The sequence below is a fragment of the Pimephales promelas genome, chromosome 16 (genome assembly GCF_988280905.1).
Source record: "Pimephales promelas chromosome 16, fPimPro1.hap1.1, whole genome shotgun sequence".
Lineage (NCBI taxonomy): Eukaryota > Metazoa > Chordata > Actinopteri > Cypriniformes > Leuciscidae > Pimephales > Pimephales promelas.
The window spans coordinates 33,809,048-33,830,234 of record NC_142784.1 but is presented as its reverse complement, the minus strand read 5'-3'; the positions used below and the strand labels follow the sequence as shown (position 1 = coordinate 33,830,234).

Sequence of the window (21,187 nt, the reverse complement as noted above, 5' to 3'; positions counted from 1 at the left end):
AGAAATATTTCATCAACAAATGAAGCAGCCGGAATCCCGCACAACAATTCAGTTGATTTATGGGCAACAAACTTTAAAGGTAATTACCAGCACTAAACACACTGAGAATGTATGTGTGCAGCGTATATATGTCTGTATGTGCGTGAGACCAATCTGATTGTGTTCTTGTGCAGAGTAAGTTCATAAACTCACTGCTTGTGTTTTAAAATAAAGAGCGAGTTAAAGTCGCTGTGTTTCTGAAGTTCAGTGACTGAAAGAGGATTTTATTTCGTTGCGACACATAAAAGATCATGATCATGATGAAAAACATCCAAACTTTCATCGAAACAGTTAATGATGACCTTTTGTTTGTTCTCTTGATTTTTCAAATGTTATTGTTTTCAGTTGTTCTTAAATGGGTGGTATAATGCCCTTTTCACTAGATGTAAAATAAGTCTATGTTGTCCCCAGAGTGTGTATGTGAACTTTTAGCTCAACATACCCCACAGATATTGTTTTATATATATATATATATATATATATATATAGTTGTGTGTATATATGAAGAGTTCAGATGCAAAAGCCTCTAAGTGCCATTTGAAATTTTCTTCTAGAATGATCATTTTTATCAAGCTTGTATATTTAAGTTCAGTAATTTCACTTAAATGGCAATGATAATTACCTATTAATTGTTATATAAGTGAAATTACTGAACTTAAATATACAAGCTTGATAAAAATCATCATTAAAGAAGAACATTTCAAATGGTATTTAGAGGCTTTTGCATCTGAACTCTTCATATAGTTGTGTATATATATATATATATATATATATATATATAGGGATGGGCAACGATTAATCACGATTATGTGTTTACATAATATATATGTGTGCAGTGTGTATAATTAATTATATAATTGTATAAATAATTATGTATATATAAATACCCACACATGCATGTATATATTTAAGAAAAATGTGTTAGTAATATATCAAATATTTATATATAATATTAATTATGTATAAATATGTATATACATGCAAATATTTCTTAAATATATACATTCATGTGTGTGTATTTATGTATACAAATTAATTATACACACACATATATTATGTAAACACAAACTTTTATTTTGGATGCGATTAATCGTTGCCCATCCCTAATATATATATATATATAATTTTAAAATTGTCACTTTTTGGGGGTGAATAAAAGGAGGAAGTGAGGAAGAATAAAATTACATATTTGAATAAGTATTTTATTTAGTAAAATATACAGTCAAAGTATTTAATTACAAATTATTCATTAAATTATATATATATAAAAATACAAATGACAAAATACACAAAAGTAATTAAATACATATTTTAAATATTTAATTAAAATACAGCCCATCTCTGCACACACACACACACACACACACACACACACAGTCCATCCTGGATAATTGCGCCCAAGTCCAGCGAATGTCAGTTTGTAGTAAAAGTCTCTAGATCTCAGATTGATGTCTTACTCTAAACCCTGATTTAGATTCTTCACGGCAGAGAATCCTGCATATCCTAAAGAGTATTATGTAAAATAGATTGCAGTATACCTGTTTGTATGATTGCAACAAACGGCAAGGCAATTCAGCAGCCGCCCTGCTGCCACCAAAGCATATAATTACTGACCTGTGTGTGTGTGTGTGTGTGTGTGTGTGTGTGTTTGTGTTCAAAGACCCGATTTAACCCGTCTGCCCCTCTGATAACTGGTTTAAATCACATTTTCTCTACATGCAAATTAGCAACTACAGTAATGCTTTATTATATACAAGAATTTTTGTTAAAAAATTAACAAAATTTAAATAATAAATAAATTCACAATCAATGCTTTTGTCTTATACTGATTGGAGGAACGTTAACTTTAAAAATGCAGACAAATATGATGACACGATAGTAAAGGAATGTGTTTAACAGGACAGATCCAATATAATCATCACAAATAATTCTGACACTGGAAAAATTAAACCTGTATGTATATGTACAATGTTAATTTAAAATGTTTTTCAAACAAGTAAAAAATAAACATTGATACATAAAAAATGTAATTATATTCATTGTTTATCAATCCAGCCATTACAAGCTAAAGGTGCTGCACTTTCAGATTCCTTACTGTAAAAAAATATTGAAGGTTTAACTTAAAAAAGTAAGTAACCTGGTTGCCTTAAAATTTTAAGTTGATTGAACTGGAAAAAGTGAGTTAATACAATGAAGGAGATTAATTTAACAGTCAGAAACTCAAAATGATGTTATCTGAACTAAACAAATTATTTAAGTTGATTTGACAAAAGAAAAAATGTTGTGATTACTACACTGTAAAAAAAACATTGTTGGTTTAATTTAAAAAAGTAATTAACCCGGGTTGCCTTAAAATTTTAAGTTGATTGAACTGGAAAAAGTGAGTTAATACAATGAAGGAGATTAATTTAACCGTCAGAAACTCAAAATGATATGTTATCTGAACTAAACAAATTATTTAAGTTGATTTGACAAAAGAAAATATGTTGTGATTACTACACTGTAAAAAAAACATTGTTGGTTTAACTTAAAAAAGTAATTAACCCGGGTTGCCATAAAATTTTAAGTTGATTGAACTGGAAAAAGTGCGTTAATACAATGAAGGAGATTAATTTAATCATCAGAAACTCTAAATAATAAGTTATCTCAACTAAATAAATTATTATAAAGTTGATTTGACAAAAGAAAATATGTTGTGATAACAAATCTTGAAAATATTTTTGTTTTGCAAAAATGTTCCTCACAATTAGATGGTTACAAATTTTCGTAAGTGTTACAGTACATGAAGATGTGCTGATGCCTATTCTTAGATTTGGCAATTAAAAAGACAAATTGATTATAATAGGATACAGTACTCTGAGAAAATCCAAATCTAAAGCACAATGATGTCAATATGCACAGTGCAGTAGTGACTAAAAGAAGACATTCATATTCACCTTGGATGGCTTGAGAGCAAGTAAATGAATCTTTCATTAGTCTTTGTCTCCCTCTACTGGCACTACACAAACACACATTTTCAGGCTCTATATTTTCTCTGTAACAAAACTCCAAACAATTTCTACTGTGTATTTATACAAAATAAAATTGGTTAATCTATATCTATGAGTTAGAAATGTATTTTTTTCTGCTCTGAAATAAAAGGTGTTTCACTGCCATCTCATCAAGTCTGCCAAATTTTTGTTGAAAAATCTAAATGAAGTCTTAAAAGTGCTCTATGCGATTTTTAGCGGCCTCTAGCGGTGATGTTTCAGAATGCAATAAGAGCGCTCGTGCTCGTGTGCGTGCTAGATCTCATCACACAACATGCTGGAAACTCATGTAAACTCCTACTGCAGTTACAATAATATGCTACTTTTATCAGCTTGACATTGAACTAAATGCTCTGTGCTCTTCCATGTTAATGTTACAATAAACTGCATTTAGCCGACATGATGTTATAAAGCATAAGCCATTTCTCTAACTATTCGTGTATCTTTCACAATCAGCAATGTCAACATATAGGTGAATGTATAATATGATAACGAAAACGGTTAGTGAACTAAACCGAACAGTTTCAGTGTTTCAGTAAGAACGTATGAAGTAACAATACTGCACTGAAGGTGTCTGGAAATAAACAATATGATAGTGGATGAGTGACGTTAGTTAGATCCAGTAAATAAAATAAGTTACATCCTAAAGCACCGACTTTTTGTTATCCTGGAACATTCTTTTGTATCCATTTCATGTAGTTTACTTTGCTATTTCATTAAAGTTTACTGCCGATGTTGATCCGCGTTTTCGTCCGGAGTCGATCAGATTCACGTTTTGCCTGACGAGCTTCAGCAGATAAAACTTTTTTTTGTATTTTGTATTTTTTTTATAATTATATATGTATATATATTTATATTTATTTATATATATACATATTTATTTATTTATTTATTTATATATAATTATAATTATTTTTATTTTTTTGAGTTTGTGTTTGAGTCTGTGTTGTGCTGGAAGCAGGACATTTTGGGCTGTTATCAGACTCATGTCGTCAGCTGAAGTGCCGTTGGTCGCATAGACTGAAATAAGGATAGAGAAGCTCGGGAGCGCGCTTGCACGTCACATCTGATGGATTTCGCTGGAAATCCGACCCGGAGACCTCACATATAAATATGAATATTGGCCTTCAGAGGTAATAGCAAAACCCGAAAAGTGGATCATTGCAATGTGTGATTACAACCCCTTCAAACACAGGCAATAAAAAAATAATCTGTATTTTCACCACAGGGGGACTTTAATACACAGTGCAGTTCTCTGTGCGGTCAACAGGAGCCAGTAGAGCGCGCGTTGCCATAACGCATCAGTCGTAGAAGAAGAAACAACAGCAGCGGTAGTGACTCGCATTCAGAGAAACATCAGAAACAAAATCATGGAGGAAACCGCAAAAAAGGAGAAAAAGCAGGACGAAATCAAGGAGGAGAAGGACAAAAAGCCGGCGGGAAAAGAAAAGGAGAAGAAAGAGGAGCAGGAGCTGGTGAGAGAGAGAAAAACACCGCGTTTGAATTCCGCCTGAGTCACTCTGCAGGCCAGACACTCACACACACTCACACACCACAGTAGTGTGTGTGAATATTCATGAGTTATCTATAAATATCAATCACTTTCGGCACAAAACACTTTAAAACAACGCGTATGTGATTATAAGACTCTTATGTATGCGTTATATCTATCATATCGTTGTGTAAACACGGGGGTGTATGGATAAAGTGAACAGAAATACTTCCCTGAGTCAGTCTGATTTTTAAAAATGACGATATTTCATTGTTTACGGAGAATAATAACTTCTCTGATGTGTTTGTGATGTTTTTTGCAGTCAGAGGAGGACAAGCAGCTTCAGGAGGAGTTGGAGATGCTCGTGGAAAGACTCGGTGTAAGTTGAGATGGTTTTTGTTGGATTTATTAATTATTACTAGTTGAGCTGTCAATTTGAAAAAGCAACATTAATGTACTTAAAAATATCCCGAATTACTTGCGATTTATTGTGATGTAAGGAAAATAGGAAATTGTGTGTAAGGTTTCAGTTTTTTTTTTTTTGAACCAATACTTCTAAAGCATTTCTAATCTTAATGCTAATTTCAACATGAAGATAATTACATTTAGTTAATGCAGCGTGATCAAACAATGAACAATTGTTTTATTAGTGTCGACACTTTTTGACACTAAAGTTTTTAATATATTGTTATAGTGCAATACTATCACATTGAATCTCCTCAACAATGTAGAAACAACATAAAGACAATATATTTTAAATATGTGTTTAGTGGCATCTCTTTACTATGCACTATAAATCAAGGCCAGTATCACTGATACCAATACTGGCGTCTCTTTAAAATTGATTTATTTTTTTTATTTTTGTATCTTATCGCACTTGAATGATTTAATAGCATTTAAATGAGTGAATAAAACAAAAAATGGATGTTGCGTTGATTGCATTAAATATTTTTAACACGTTAAACTGGAAAAAAGTAATCGTGTAGTAAAGTGCTACTACAATAATGGATCAAAGTGTAATGAATTTCTTTATTTTTTAAATGACTTGATGCAAATTAAAACGTTTACCTATAACATCAATACAATACAATACAATCACGTCCTGGCCAAATATTCTGTTTCGCTCTAAGTTAAACGTGTTGATTTTTCTGAGTTAAGACGCTTGTTTTCTCTCTGTTGCGCAGGAGACGGACACGTCTCTGTATCGTCCTGCTCTGGAAGAACTGCGCCGTCAGATCCGCTCCTCCACGACGTCCATGACATCAGTGCCCAAACCGCTCAAGTTCCTGCGACCCCATTACGCCAAACTCAAAGAGATCTACCAGAACATGGCGGCGGGAGAGAACAAGGTGTGTTTGCGGCATCAATGGTGATTTTATTAGAGTTATCAGCTGATGTTTGTGTGTCAATCCTTCTCTGTTTGACAGCATTTCTGCGCTGACGTGGTGTCTGTCCTCGCCATGACCATGAGCACCGAGCGAGAGTGTCTGAAGTACCGTCTGCTGGGCTCGCAGGAGGAGCTGGCGTCATGGGGACACGAATACGTCAGGTACGAGAACCAGCACCAGTACAGCCAGACCACACCATGAAGACAAACCAGTGTTGTTATTGTTAGCTAAAACTATTTTTGAAATAAAGCTTAAAGGAATATTTCACTTTTGAAAAAACTTTTGCTGATAATTTACTCACCCCCATGTCATCCACGATGTCCACGTCTTTCTTTCTTCAGTCGAAAAGAAATGAAGGTTTTTGATGAAAACATTCCAGGATTTTTCTCCATATAATGGACTTCAATGGGGTCCAAACGGTTCAAGGTCCAAATGAGAGTTTCAGTGCAGCTTCAAATGTCTTTAAACGACAGCAGATGATGAATAAGGGTCTTATCATGCGAAACGATCCGTTATTTCAAAACTTATTCCAAAAATGTAACTTTTCTAAGGACAAATGCTAGCCTTGCTCTATTCTGTGAGGCGCGTTTGCAACGTCACGTAATACGTAATTACGTTCAAAAGGTCACGGGCGACGTAGCCGAAAGTACAAAATCAAAATCGTCCGACATCGTTGTTTTTCCTTTTAATTCCTTTTTTGTAAACGGCGTTTGAGTTCGTTTGCACGTTCAACCTATGCGTTCAACTTGTAAACACTGACTCTGTACTTCCGGCTACGTCGCCCGTGACCTTTTAAACGTAATTACGTATTATGTGACGTTACAAACGCGCCTCACAGAATAGAGCAAGGCTAGCATTTGCCCTTTACATTTTTGGAATAAGTTTTAAAATAACGGATCGTTTCGCATGATAAGACCCTTATTCATCGTCTGGAGTCGTTTAAAGACATTTGAAGCTGCATTGAAACTCTCTTTTCGACCTTGAACCGTTTGGACCCCATTGAAGTCCATTATATGGAGAAAAATCCTGGAATGTTTTCATCAAAAACCTTCATTTCTTTTCGACTGAGGAAAGAAAGACGTGGACATCTCGGATGACATGGGGGCGAGTAAATTATCAGCAAAAGTTGTTTTTAAAAGTGAACTACTCCTTTAAAGGTGCAGTAGAAACGCTGTTGAAAGTGGATCACTCTGAGCACCAAAACACTTGTAGCCAATCAGAAGTGAGGGGTGTGTCTGCTCATGATGGGGGAGGAGCTTGTTGTGAAAAAAAAATAAAGAATGTGAAAATAATCTCATTTTTGAATATTTGCTCAATCAAGGAGGCTTTATTTGACCATATGAACCACCCGTAGTTCAAACTGTCTTTAATGCATTCTGGGAACTTTCTAGCTCTTTCTGAAACGAACCGAATCAGTGACGTGACCGTGTGTGTGTGTTTCCAGGCATCTTGCCGGAGAGGTGGCTAAGGAATGGCAGGAGATCGAGGAAGGCGATAAAGCTCAACAGGAACTACTTCTGAAGCTGGTCAAAGAGATCGTCCCGTATAACATGGCCCACAATGCCGAGCACGAGGCCTGTGACCTCCTGATGGAAATCGAGCGTCTCGACATGCTGGATACGTACATCGATGAAAACGCCTACGCTAAAGTCTGCCTTTACCTCACCAGGTGCGACACGATTACCCACAATGCATCTGAACACGCGTCTTGAGTGTCTTCCTGTTTTGATCGTGTGTTTGTGTCCTCAGCTGTGTGAGTTACGTCCCTGAGCCGGAGAACTCGGCTCTGTTGAAATGCTCCCTGAACATCTTCCGCAAGTTTAACCGTTACCCAGAAGCCCTCAGACTCGCACTGATGCTTAATGACGTGGAGCTGGTGGAGAACATCTTTACTTCCTGCAAAGACATGTATGACAAACATTTATCATTTACACTCTCTCCCACACAGTTTCTCTCCTGAGTCACTGATAGTAATGTGTGTGTTCAGTGTCATTCAGAAGCAGATGTCCTTCATGTTGGGTCGTCACGGCATGTTCCTGGAGCTCAATGAGGATGTGGAGGACTATGAAGATCTGACGGAGATCATGTCCAACGTGCAGCTCAACAGCAACTTCCTGGCTCTCGCTAGAGAGGTGCTTAAACACACACACACACACACACACACACACACACACACACACACACACACACACAGAAATATCATATCATATCATATTTCACATCCTCTTCATGACAATTCATATCCCTAGTTGATCATTATTACAGTGCAACTGAATTTTATATTTTTCAGTTGTAAATTTGCATTATTGGGTGGGTTGCATCAATAAGGATTAAAATCTAGATTAAATCAAGTTTTTTTTAAATAATTCTGTTGGAACCAAACTTTAAACCTTAAAAATAGCCAGGTTTACATTTAAACCATCATTTTAATCCTGGATTTAAGTTATTGTTCTGTCTATCTATATGTCAATATCTGTCGATCTATACATCACATTACAATGAGAAATGCAGTGATATGCTTTATCATGAAAAACTTCAAAATTAAATTTATATTCATGAAAATATTATACATTATTATAATTTTTTTGTTTCAAATTTTATACTAGTTAAGTTTAACCCCGTAACTGTCACCGTCCCGGGACGCATAACTTTACTTCACTATATTTCTATTAAATCCTAATCTAATTATGACAAATTATATATCGTTGGAAAGGTCTAAGACTTCTAAATAGATATTCTACCCCTGTTTTGTGTTAAAAATTATGTAGGAAGAGTAATTGATGAATTTATGACAAGAGTGCACCTCAAAATATCTGCATCATTCATAAGAGGAGGAGTTTTGACCTTTGTCACAAAAAGTCGATGCACCCACTTTTAATCATTGAAACTTCTGTTTTTATGCTAAAAGTTCACAATAAAACATACAATCTAGTATTTTTCAATATATTATAGTATAATATTATCCTCTAAAAATGATAATATTTATATTTATTATCCTCTGAAATATAATATTATTTTTTATCGCCTTTTTTATTATATCACATATTTTAGTAGTTATCATAGTAGAAAGCTTATAAACTCAGAATTCATCCTGTGAAAACTGTTTTATATTTTTTTTTAATTGAACGTTGCGTTACCATAGAAACGGTGCTTATTTTATCAGGCTCCTCCCCTTTTGGTCATCATTATATTTCATAATTTATGATCAAAACCTTTTTCTAATCTTGACAAAACACATATTGTCAGAAAGGTCGGAGTTGTGACAGAATTGATATTTGGACAGAAATTTATTAATTTGTTAAGGCAGAATGTACACAACTAAATTCAATGGAATTCAATGGCACCCGGTGGCTATTTTTGGTACTACGCCTAAACAAAATCAATTTTTGTGATATCAACTTCAAATTTGGAACATAACTTGATAAGATTTATGGCTTTGATTTTATAGAAATTTTAAAGTAAAATATACATTTTATGTCAAATAAAAAATATATAGTACAGTATATTTGATTTAGTGTAAATTTAAACTTCCCTAACTTTTTCATACTTAAATTTGAAGTGCTTTCACTTCAGCAATAAGCTGCTGAGTGTTTTCTTTAAAACAAGACCAAATTTGGTTATATATTCCAAAGCATTCTTAAATTACAACCATTTAAGTTTGAATAGTGCATTTTAACCCCCATTCTCAAAAAGGGGGTGACAGCTAAGAGGCTAAAAGGAGAGATTTTGATGAAAAAACATGAATTTTATACTAACATAAATATTTTTGTCTAGTTTTATTAAGGCCAATTTAAATAAATAATTGAAGATGTAATGCTATTGTGTCCTTAAAGGATCATTTTAACCTTATTGTATCCTAAATACTATGTTTTTCTCATGATTTTGACCCAGACATGTTGTTGTGAGATTCACATTTGCGTGTGCATATTAGCAGATGTCATATTCTGATCCTTTCCTCTGTAGCTCGACATCATGGAGCCTAAAGTTCCCGATGACATTTACAAAACCCACCTGGAGAACAACCGTAAGACCCTTCGGATCTCACTAAGCGAGTGTGATGGTGTGTGTGTTTCACTAACGGTGTGTTTCTCTCAGGGTTTGGTGGCAGCGGCTCACAGGTGGACTCCGCTCGCATGAACCTCGCCTCCTCGTTCGTCAACGGCTTCGTCAACGCTGCTTTCGGACAGGACAAACTGCTCACGGAGGACGGGAACAAGTGGCTCTACAAGAACAAGGACCACGGTGAGAACAGGCACATCTCTGGGCTGCCGAACCACATAAATCTGCTGTTATGGTGATGATCTTTGTGTTGAATGTGTGTGTTTTAGGCATGCTCAGCGCCGCGGCCTCTCTGGGAATGATCCTGCTGTGGGACGTGGACGGTGGTCTGACACAGATCGATAAATATCTCTATTCATCCGAGGACTACATCAAGGTAGCCGTGTTTCCATTCAGAGTGTCCGGAAATCTCAAGCAGACTTTTAAAGGGGTGATGAACTGAGAAATCAAAATTTCCTTGAGCTTTTGAGATCTAAGAGGTCATAATATTATAAGAATATCCTGTAAGTTTCAGAACTGAAAACGTCCTTGTTAGTCCAATAAAAGCTTTTATTGACTCCAGGCTCAGCAAACGACTCGTTTTGCAAAGTGGGGAACTATGACGATAAAACACCACCCCCGCAGAAGATGGTTTAGCCCCGCCCACCGATTTGCACATTACATGCATAGCTAAATAACATATATGCCTACCTCGTGATTACAAACCGGATCGAACATGCACTGACGAGTCAAACTCATTATTAGGGCTGGGTAATAAATATCGATTTCTCGATATTAATCGATTCTCATTTTTACGAACCGATATCGATTCTAAAATCTCAAGAATCGATTAGTCATCCTGTTTCATTTGAATGAATGGATCATTGTATCGCGGCTGCGCGCATCCATAAAATCGCAATAATCTTTGTCCTTTGTTACTATTGATATGAAACAAAGTCTCAATTTTCAAATTACGTCCATTTTCTTTAGAAATTCAAAAACATAAATAGCGTTTTGTCGCTGTGGCGTGAGATCGCTCTGGAGAAGCAGCAGCGCTGATCTCTCTTCCGGCTTAATAATACCAGTTAAACATGAATGAGCATCTGAAAGTGTGTTAAAAATACAGTACAAACTTATCCAAATCCGGATCATGTCACATTGATTCGCTCAATCAGCGTTTCAACTGTGGAAAGACGTCAGTTAAACAGCTTGTAATCAATGTCATCGTCATATTTACCTCAGAAAACCCACATAAACTCGTCAGTCAGTTAGAAAAAAATAACTCCAGAGAGGAGCATTTTGCTAAATATATACACCATATTACATATGCATTATAATCTTAACGTTCTTCAATATTTAATGCATATTTGAATAAATCTGGCAAGTTTTTATGACAGCCACCATTTAAATGTTTATATTTCATATAATCTTCTTATTATAAAAATGAATAAAAGTGTAAAAGTGTTTGTATAGCTACAAAACAGTTCATTATTACCTTCATATTAGGCTAATGAAGCCCAACTAGACTCCCATAGTTTACAGCATTAGTTCAGAGATTCGATTTCCTTGAGAAAATTTGCCATTTATTGTAACTGATATCCAAAATAATCAATATTGAATCGAATCGAATTGTGAAATTTGTTTCTCAGCCCTACTCATTATAATAAGCGAAACTGTTATCCACTCACAGCAGTGGGCCAGTTTACTTCCAAGTCTTCAGTGCGAGACGCCCATAAAAACCGAGCGTTTTTCAGCTAGGCTCAAAACCACGGTAGAAAATAGCCTATTACTTATTCATTTTGATGTTTTTTTTAATGTGAGAACCAAGCGAACGTTATAAGTTGACCTTAGACAACAATAAAAAAAATTTTAAAGCCAAAAGCCAGTTCATGACCCCTTTAACCTTTTATCTGTCACCTCATAATGCATGAAAATCACTATCCAAATTTAAATGGTTGTAATTCCAGAATGCTTTGGGATATCGACCTATAAGGGATACTCCACTTATTTTGGAAATAGGCTCATTTTACAACTCCCCCAGAGTTAAACAGTTGGGGTTTACCGTTTTCATATCCATTTAGCCGATATTTAGAAAAATTTAGATGCTGGCACGGCAAACTCCAAAATTTTGAATATGGTGCAAAAGTTAATTTATTTCAGTAATTCAACTTGAAATGTGAAAATAATATATTATATTGACTCATTACATGCAGAGTGAGATATTTCAAGCCTTTATTTGTTATAATGTTGATGATTATGGCTTATAGCTTATGAAAACCCCAAATTCAAAATTAGAGTGAAAAGGCTTTTATAAGCTGTAATCCATAATCATCAAAGGCTTGAAATGTACCCCTCTACATGTAATGAGTCTATATAATATATTAGTTTCACCTTTTATGTTGAATTACTGAAATAAATGAACTTTTGCATCATATTTAAATTTTTAATAAAATACATTTTTAAATAAAACAATCAATCAATCAATCCATTCAAAGAAAAACCTGGGAGATATTCTGATGTATTTTTGCATTTATTTGTTTCAGTCCGGGGCGCTGTTGGCATGTGGTATCGTGAACTCTGGCGTTCGTAACGAGTGTGACCCCGCTCTGGCTCTGCTGTCTGATTACGTCCTACACAACAGCAACATCATGAGGATTGGAGCCATTTTTGGGTAATTCACAAATTAGACTTTTTTTATGGTTTAATTACATTAACCCTAAAACCGTATTCTGGGCAAATGTGGGCAAAATAGTTTTGATTTATTTTTAAAAAATACTTCCCTTGATCTGAGCGCTACAAGACTTGGCTACTTTTCCTAAGTTTGCCTCCTGAACACACACACATTTTTTTGACTCAATTCTACAATGTTAAATGGGTGAAAAAAAACTCATTCTTGTATTTGGGTCAAAAATGGGCACCCATAGAAATGAAATGAATGGGAAAAACTGTAATTTAGAGCATTCTAAAATAAGACAAAGTAGTGACAGCAAAGTCACTTCATCTTTAGGTTTTAGCTCTAAGAACTTATTAGAATGATATTTAATGTAGTTAAAAAATAAAAATTAAAAATAAGCATAATTTACATAGAAAATATGGCTCTTTTTGAAGTAAATAAATTCAAAAATACCCCCAAAATAAAAAAAAACTCCATAAATGGATAGACAAAACTTTATCGAAGATATTGATATAACATTTATAATAAATAAAAATTATGATCACACATTTGTCCACAATTACAGGATTAAGGGCTATAAAGTGAATACGGTTTGAGGGCTACTAAACAATTAAATTAATAACTTATATAACGATTTTAACAGTTAGAGGGCCCTATTTAATTTTTTATTTTTTTTTATTTTTGTGTTTTCTGGTTTAAGAACATTGTTAGTTGAATGGATGCATGTGACTCGCTGTTTAATCTTAAAGCTGAATCTTCTAACGAATGGTAATGCTGCTTTGTGTTTGTGTAGGTTGGGTCTGGCGTACGCCGGCTCGAACAGAGAAGATGTTCTCTCTCTCCTGCTTCCTGTCATGGGAGACTCCAAGTCCAGCATGGAGGTGCGTGTGTGTGTGTGTTTGCAGTGGATGAGTGTTTTATCTGTGTGTGTGTGTGCTGAATCTGTGTGTGAACACCAGGTGGCGGGAGTGACGGCGCTGGCGTGCGGGATGATCGCTGTGGGCTCCTGTAACGGTGATGTCACGTCCACCGTCCTGCAGACCATCATGGAGAAGAGCGAGCAGGAGCTCAAAGACACGTACGCCCGCTGGCTGCCGCTCGGCCTCGGGCTCAACCACCTGGGTGAGGGCCGCGAGCGACTCGATGCTGTCAAACAATAATCGAGTACTTAAAGGATTAGTTCACTTTTAAAAAATCTTTTGCTGATAATTTACTCACCCCCATGTCATCCAAGATGTCCATGTTTTTCTTTCCTCAGTCGAAAAGAAATTAAGGTTTTTGATGAAAACATTCCAGGATTTTTCTCCATATAATGGACTTCAATGGGGTCCAAACGGTTCAAGGTCCAAATGAGAGTTTCAGTGCAGCTTCAAAGGGCTTTAAACGACACCAGACGATGAATAAGGGTCTTATCAAGCGAAACAATTACCCATTTAAAAAAAAAAATTAAAAAGTTTAAGTTTTATAAGCTCAAATGCTCGCCTTGCTCTGTTCTGTGATGCTTGTTTGAACTCAAAATGAACAAATCTCTTTTTGTCATTTCGTTCATTTCATTCGTTGAGTCAACCAAATTACTCGAAAAAAGATTCATTCATTTTGATGAACGAGTTTGAACTGGAGAGTCACGAACGCACATCACAGAACAGTTTATAACTTAAACTTTATTTATTTTATTTATTAAAGTTGCACTGAAACACTCATTTGGACCTTGAACCGTTTGGACCCCATTGAAGTCCATTATATGGAGAAAATCCTGGAATGTTTTCATCAAAAACCTTCATTTCTTTTCGACTGAAGAAAGAAAGAAATACGTGGACGTCTTGAATGACATGGGGGCGAGTAAATTATCAGCAAAAGTGAACTACTCCTTTAATTTTACCCTTTTGGAAGGGAAAAAATGTATTGCAAAAGCTTCAGGTGTGTTGTGCTTGTTTTGCTGTGTGTAATATTGCCAAAATATTACTGTAAAATAATAATTATTATTGTTGATTTTATTTTGAGAATAATTATCCTAAGTATTATTAATAGATTTAGCAAATAATTACTATTGTTAATTTTAATATTATGATGATTATCCTTACTGTTATCAATATTATCAAATAAATATTGCTAACCATATAAAATCGAACTTTTGTAATATAAAAAATATTTTATTTTACAGTACAACTGTAATATTTTTGGCTGCATTAATGTCTTTATTTTCAAAAATTAAAGTCACCATTAAATCAAAATGGACAATTCTTAATATATATATTTTTTTGTAATATTGCAGTATTTATTATACATTATTTATCCATGCATATCATTTTTTTTAATTCACCTGCCCTTGTGATCTTAATCACTATTTATATAAAATAAGTATAATCCTTATTAGTATTGTCATTTTGATGATGATTAGGGTTAGGAAAATTAGAAATAGAATTAAATAGAAAATGAGTATTCATATCAATATAATATCAAATATAAAACATTGAATCAGAAAGCTTTTATTTTGGAAACTCTCTTGGTTTATAAGGTTTGGGAAGATGTTTGGTGCATGATGCGTTTTCTCATGTGACCAAAATTAATGAATTAAATCACAGCATATTGTGTTTAATTCTGATTTTGCAGGCCTTATTCTCAGTGTAAACGGTTCTGATTTGATTAAGAATGCACAATTATGTGTGTGTGTGTGTGTGTGTGTGTGTGCAGGTAAAGGTGAGGCGATCGAGACCACACTAGCAGCTCTTCAAGTCGTTCCTGAACCCTTCCGTAGCTTCGCCAACACACTGGTGGACATCTGCGCATACGCAGGTGAGTCAAGTCCTCCCTCACACAGGTTAAAGGTCACACGCTTCCTGTGCGTGTGTGTGTGTAACCGTCCGTCTGTCTCTCAGGGTCCGGGAACGTTCTGAAGGTGCAGCAGTTGCTTCATATCTGCAGCGAGCATTATGACATCAAGGACAAAGATGATGACAAAGACAAGAAAGACAAAAAAGACAAAGATAAGAAGGAGACGGCAGATATGGGCTCCCATCAGGTGTGTGTGTGTGTGTGTGTGTTCTCGTTCTCGTCGTGTGTGTGTGTGTGTGTCAGCAAGGCTGATTCTGCTGTCTGCAGGGTGTGGCGGTGTTGGGTATCGCTCTGATCGCGATGGGTGAGGAGATCGGCTCAGAAATGGCCCTGCGCACGTTTGGTCATCTGGTGAGTTTCACGTCCACTGCTTTCACTGAGAAACCGCATGTGCTAAATACATGCATTTACTTTATTTAATAAATAATTAAATTATTAGCATTTATAAACATGTATTTATATAATACATGTATTTACATATTTAATAATAATTTATACAAATAGGATTGTACAATTTTCTGTATTTATAATTGTTTTCATTTAAATGTAATGTTGAGTATATATAATATTATAAAATTGTATATAAATTATTAATACACGTAATTAATAACTGCATATTATAATAATTCACTAGATATTTATGTAATACACATTTAATTATAAATATAAATATTTAATAATTTATATACCTAATATTGTATAATTTTGTTTTTTAAATGTTAAATTATGTATTAAATATTAATTATTATAATGATTTTTTAGTTTAGATTAAATTCATATTTGTTATATTAAGTATATAAATAAATGCATTTAATAAATACATCTAGAATAATAATTCATTACATTTTATTTAATTACCTACTTATTATATATTAATACAAATGTAATGTAAAATTGTGATATAATTTATTGAAAATTATAGTATATAGTACATATCATATATAATTTATTAAATGCATTTATTCATTAAAATATGAATATAAATATGCATTAAATAATTTCATACTGAATGTAATATTATAGAAAATTACATCATATACATTTATATAAACTAATTATACTTTAATTATAAATAAATGCATTTAATAAATGCATCTAGAATAATAATTCATTACATTTTATTTAATTACCTACTTATTATATATTAATACAAATGTAATGTAAAATTGTGATATAATTTGATAAATTCATATTAAATAATTTATTGTACATTATAGTATCTAGTACATATCATATATAATTTATTAAATGCATTTGTTCATTAAAATATGAATATAAATATGCATTAAATAATTTCATACTGAATGTAATATTGTAGAAAATTACGTCATATACATTTATATAAACTAATTATACTTTAATTATAAATAAATGCATTTAATAAATGCATCTAGAATAATAATTCATTACATTTTATTTAATTACCTACTTATTATATATTAATATAAATATAATGTAAAATTGTAATATAATTTGTTAAATTCATATTAAATAATTTGTTGAAAATTACAGTATCTATTACATATCATATATATATTTTTTTATTCATATAATTTATTTAATGCATTTATTCATTAAAATATGAACATAAATATGCATTCAATAATTTCATACTGAATGTAATATTATAGAAAATTACGTCATATATATTTAATAAATAAATGAGCATGAAATATGTAAGTCTTCATGGTAGTGATTTATTCCCTGATGTGTGTGTGTGTGTGTGTGCAGCTGCGTTACGGTGAGCCCACGTTAAGGCGAGCGGTTCCTCTAGCACTCGCTCTGATCTCGGTCTCCAATCCCAGGTTGAACATCCTGGACACGCTCAGCAAGTTCTCGCACGACGCCGACCCGGAAGTGTCCCACAACTCCATCTTTGCCATGGGAATGGTGGGAAGCGGTCAGTCAGTAATATTGATGTATAAAATCATATAATAAGTGTAGATGAGTTATAAATGCATTTAGTGAATGCTTGTGTTGCTAATGATGACATCATGAAGTGCCTCTGCCAATCAGAGGGTGCGGTTTTCATGCTAACGGTGTTGGTCTTTTTCTACAGGCACCAATAACGCACGTTTAGCAGCGATGCTCAGGCAACTGGCGCAGTATCACGCCAAAGACCCCAACAACCTCTTCATGGTCCGACTCGCTCAGGTGGGCAGGCCTTTGTTATGTATGATGGACTTTATGATTGGTTAAATCTGTTTTTAACATTTCAGTCTCGTTCACCTCACGTCTGTGGGCGTTACGCACAGCTTGTGGGATGGTGATTTTCCAGTATTTGTTGAAGTGGATCAGCTGCTGAAGTGTGTGTGTGTGTGTGTGTGTTTCAGGGTCTCACTCATCTGGGTAAAGGCACACTGACGCTCTGCCCGTATCACAGCGACCGGCAGCTCATGAGTCAGGTGGCCGTCGCCGGACTCCTCACGGTCCTCGTGTCATTCCTGGACGTCAAAAACAGTAAGGGCGTCATTCTCAACATCTAGAACCACACCAAAACCATTCCAGTCATGTGTGTCTGATGTGTACCTGTGATTTCTCGTCTCTCTCGCTGCAGTAATCTTGGGAAAGTCTCATTACGTTCTCTATGGGTTGGTGGCGGCGATGCAGCCTCGCATGTTGGTCACATTCGACGAGGAGCTCAGACCTCTGCCAGTGTCCGTCCGAGTGGGACAGGTGTGTGTGTGTGTGTGTGTGTGTGTGTGTGAAGGGGCTTGTCTACTGTGAGACTTCAGTGTAAACGCCCACAGCTGTGATTGGCTTACATTTTGCATATGAAATGAGCATTACATGTGGAACTCTCTCGAAAATATTTACTTCGTTTTTTACTATTACAGTTCTCAAGATTAACTAATTGTAAAAAGTGTTTGATTATAGCATTACATTTAGATTTATAGCATTATATTTAGATTTATACCTTTTTTTTTTAGATCTATAGCATTATATTTAGATTTATACCTTTTTTTAGATCTATAGCATTATATTTAGATTTATAGCATTATATTTAGATTTACAGCATTATATTTAGTCTATAGCATTATATTTAGATTTATAGCATTATATTTAGATTTACAGCATTATATTTAGTCTATAGCATTATATTTAGATTTATAGCATTATATTTAGATTTACATCATTATATTTAGATCTATAGCATTATATTTAGTCTATAGCATTATATTTAGATTTATAGCATTATATTTAGATTTATAGCATTATATTTAGATTTATAGCATTATATTTAGATCTGTAGCATTATATTTAGATTTATAGCATTATATTTAGATTTATAGCATTATATTTAGATCTATAACATTATATTTAGATTTATAGCATTATATTTAGATCTATAGCATTATATTTAGATTTATAGCATTATATTTAGATTTATAGCATTATATTTAGATATATAGCATTATATTTAGATATATAGCATTATATTTAGTCTATAGCATTATATTTAGTCTATAGCATTATATTTAGTCTATAGCATTATATTTAGATTTATAGCATTATATTTAGATTTACATCATTATATTTAGATTTATAGCATTATATTTAGATTTACATCATTATATTTAGATTTATAGCATTATATTTAGATTTACATCATTATATTTAGATTTACAGCATTATATTTAGATCTATAGCATTACATTTAGTCTATAGCATTACATTTAGTCTATAGCATTATATTTAGATCTATAGCATTATATTTAGATCTATAGCATTATATTTAGTCTATATCATTATATTTAGATCTATAGCATTACATTTAGTCTATAGCATTATATTTAGTCTATAGCATTATATTTAGATTTATAGCATTATATTTAGATCTATAGCATTATATTTATTCTATAGCATTTTATTTAGTCTAGCATTATATTTAGTCTATAGCATTATATTTAGATCTATAGCATTATATTTAGATTTATAGCATTTTATTTAGTCTAGCATTATATTTAGTCTATAGCATTATATTTAGATTTATAGCATTATATTTAGATCTATAGCATTATATTTAGTCTATAGCATTATATTTAGATTCATAGCATTATATTTAGATCTATAGCATCACATTGAGATCTACAGCATTATATTTAGATATATGGCATTGTTTAGGTCTATAGCATCCTATTGAAATCTATAGCATTATATTTAGATGTATAGCATCATATCAAAATGTATTGAATCAAGTTGAAATATATAGCATTATATTTAGATCTATTGATTCATATTGAAATCTATGGCATTATATTTAGATGTATAGCATCCTATTAAAATCTATTGCATCAAATTGAAATCTATAGCATTATATTTAGATCTATAGCATCGTATTGAATTCTATGGCATTATACTTTGATGTATAGCATCATATTAAAATTTATAGCATCATACTGAGATCTATAGCATTATATTTAGATGTATAGCATCATATTAAATACGCACAAGTGGGCGGGACTAAAGATGAGATGATGTAGAAGTGGGCGTCGGTCTTTCATCCCACTATGACGTCATAATGTGGCAATTCCAAACAAGTCGTTTTCTGAGGTTGTTTTCAATAAAAGCTGTTTTTAGTTCTGAAACTCGCTTGATTTCTCAATTCATGACCGTTTTAAAACGATATCAATGGTGCAGAATGAAATGGTGAGTGATGAGATGGTTGTTTGTGTCTCCAGGCTGTGGATGTGGTCGGTCAGGCCGGTAAACCCAAAGCCATCACGGGCTTCCAGACTCACACCACGCCGGTGCTCCTGGCTCACGGCGAGCGAGCCGAACTCGCCACAGAGGAGTTCCTCCCCGTCACGCCCATCCTGGAGGGCTTCGTCATCCTGCGCAAAAACCCCAACTACGACGCGTAGACACGCGACAGCAGCGCACACTAACCGGGACCTCTGATCGTATTTAAAGGCACCTCCTCCCCTTCTGTCTCTCGGTCTTTCTCTCCCATGGGAAAACTGTGACGATTCCTCACACGCTCCTCCTCCTGTTTTTGTAATTAGAGCAAGAAATGAGTGTGTATCATCCTTCTTAAACATGTTTTGTTGTTTTTTTGTTACTTGTTCTGTAAAAGGTTGAGATACAAAAATAAAAGAATTGTGGTCAAATGCTGCTGTGTCACTCACTGTAAAAATGTTTTAAATTTTAATACAAAATGATTTTTTACGTTTTTATTCCAATACTTACTGATATATCTACTTTTTCTTTTTCAAACTACACCATAGCTAATTGATATGTATAAGCCAGTGTCTGGCAATAGTGAAATTTGTAGTGTTTCAGCATTTCAGCACAATCACACTTCTACTAAAACAATATTTTTAGATGTTATTTATATAATCCTATCCACTTATTAATAACGAACCAATAAAGCAGCAGTTTCACGCATTTCTACTTGTTAGAATGAGTAAATGGGAATTTATAGACGGTCACCAGGAGGCGCTGGACTAAAAGGCCACGCCTCTGTGGGCCTCGACCAATCACCGTTAACGAATCCTACTATGGCAAACGCTCATGAATATTAATGAAGCCATGCTGACGTTGCAAAGTGAACTTTCTACTGGGATCCTGCGGCGAAAGCCTAGTTCATGAATATTAACGAGCTTAACTTATTTGTTCAGAGTCTTTCACGACACCGAATTAATATTCATGAATTAAAACTCTGTCACGTGGTCGGGATTCCCTATTGTCACCG

General features: G+C 33.9%; 1 protein-coding gene across 1 annotated transcript; it reads left to right on the top strand.

The window, feature by feature from the left end:
- Window positions 1-4,360: 4,360 nt before the first annotated feature.
- psmd2 (proteasome 26S subunit ubiquitin receptor, non-ATPase 2) lies at window positions 4,361-20,603 on the top strand. The gene is made up of 21 exons (XM_039660475.2): window positions 4,361-4,543; window positions 4,883-4,939; window positions 5,745-5,909; window positions 5,988-6,109; window positions 7,393-7,617; window positions 7,698-7,856; window positions 7,936-8,080; window positions 9,912-9,972; window positions 10,044-10,190; window positions 10,277-10,383; window positions 12,530-12,657; window positions 13,454-13,541; window positions 13,620-13,782; window positions 15,352-15,453; window positions 15,537-15,679; window positions 15,760-15,843; window positions 17,224-17,392; window positions 17,552-17,646; window positions 17,826-17,952; window positions 18,050-18,168; window positions 20,175-20,603. Exons 1-21 carry the CDS (start codon window positions 4,439-4,441, stop codon window positions 20,355-20,357), a joined length of 2,694 nt encoding a protein of 897 aa, XP_039516409.2. The 5' UTR covers window positions 4,361-4,438; the 3' UTR covers window positions 20,358-20,603.
- The last annotated feature ends 584 nt before the right edge of the window (window positions 20,604-21,187 follow it).

What these genes read in the sequence shown, in the direction of transcription:
- psmd2 (XM_039660475.2), top strand. Translation starts at nt 4,439, where the DNA reads ATGGAGGAAACCGCAAAAAAGGAGAAAAAGCAGGACGAAATCAAGGAG. An exon ending in TGCTCGTGGAAAGACTCGGT is followed by an intron (nt 4,940 to 5,744) that starts GTAAGTTGAGAT and finishes TCTGTTGCGCAG; the next exon opens with GAGACGGACACGTCTCTGTA. An exon ending in GTCTGCCTTTACCTCACCAG is followed by an intron (nt 7,618 to 7,697) that starts GTGCGACACGAT and finishes TTGTGTCCTCAG; the next exon opens with CTGTGTGAGTTACGTCCCTG.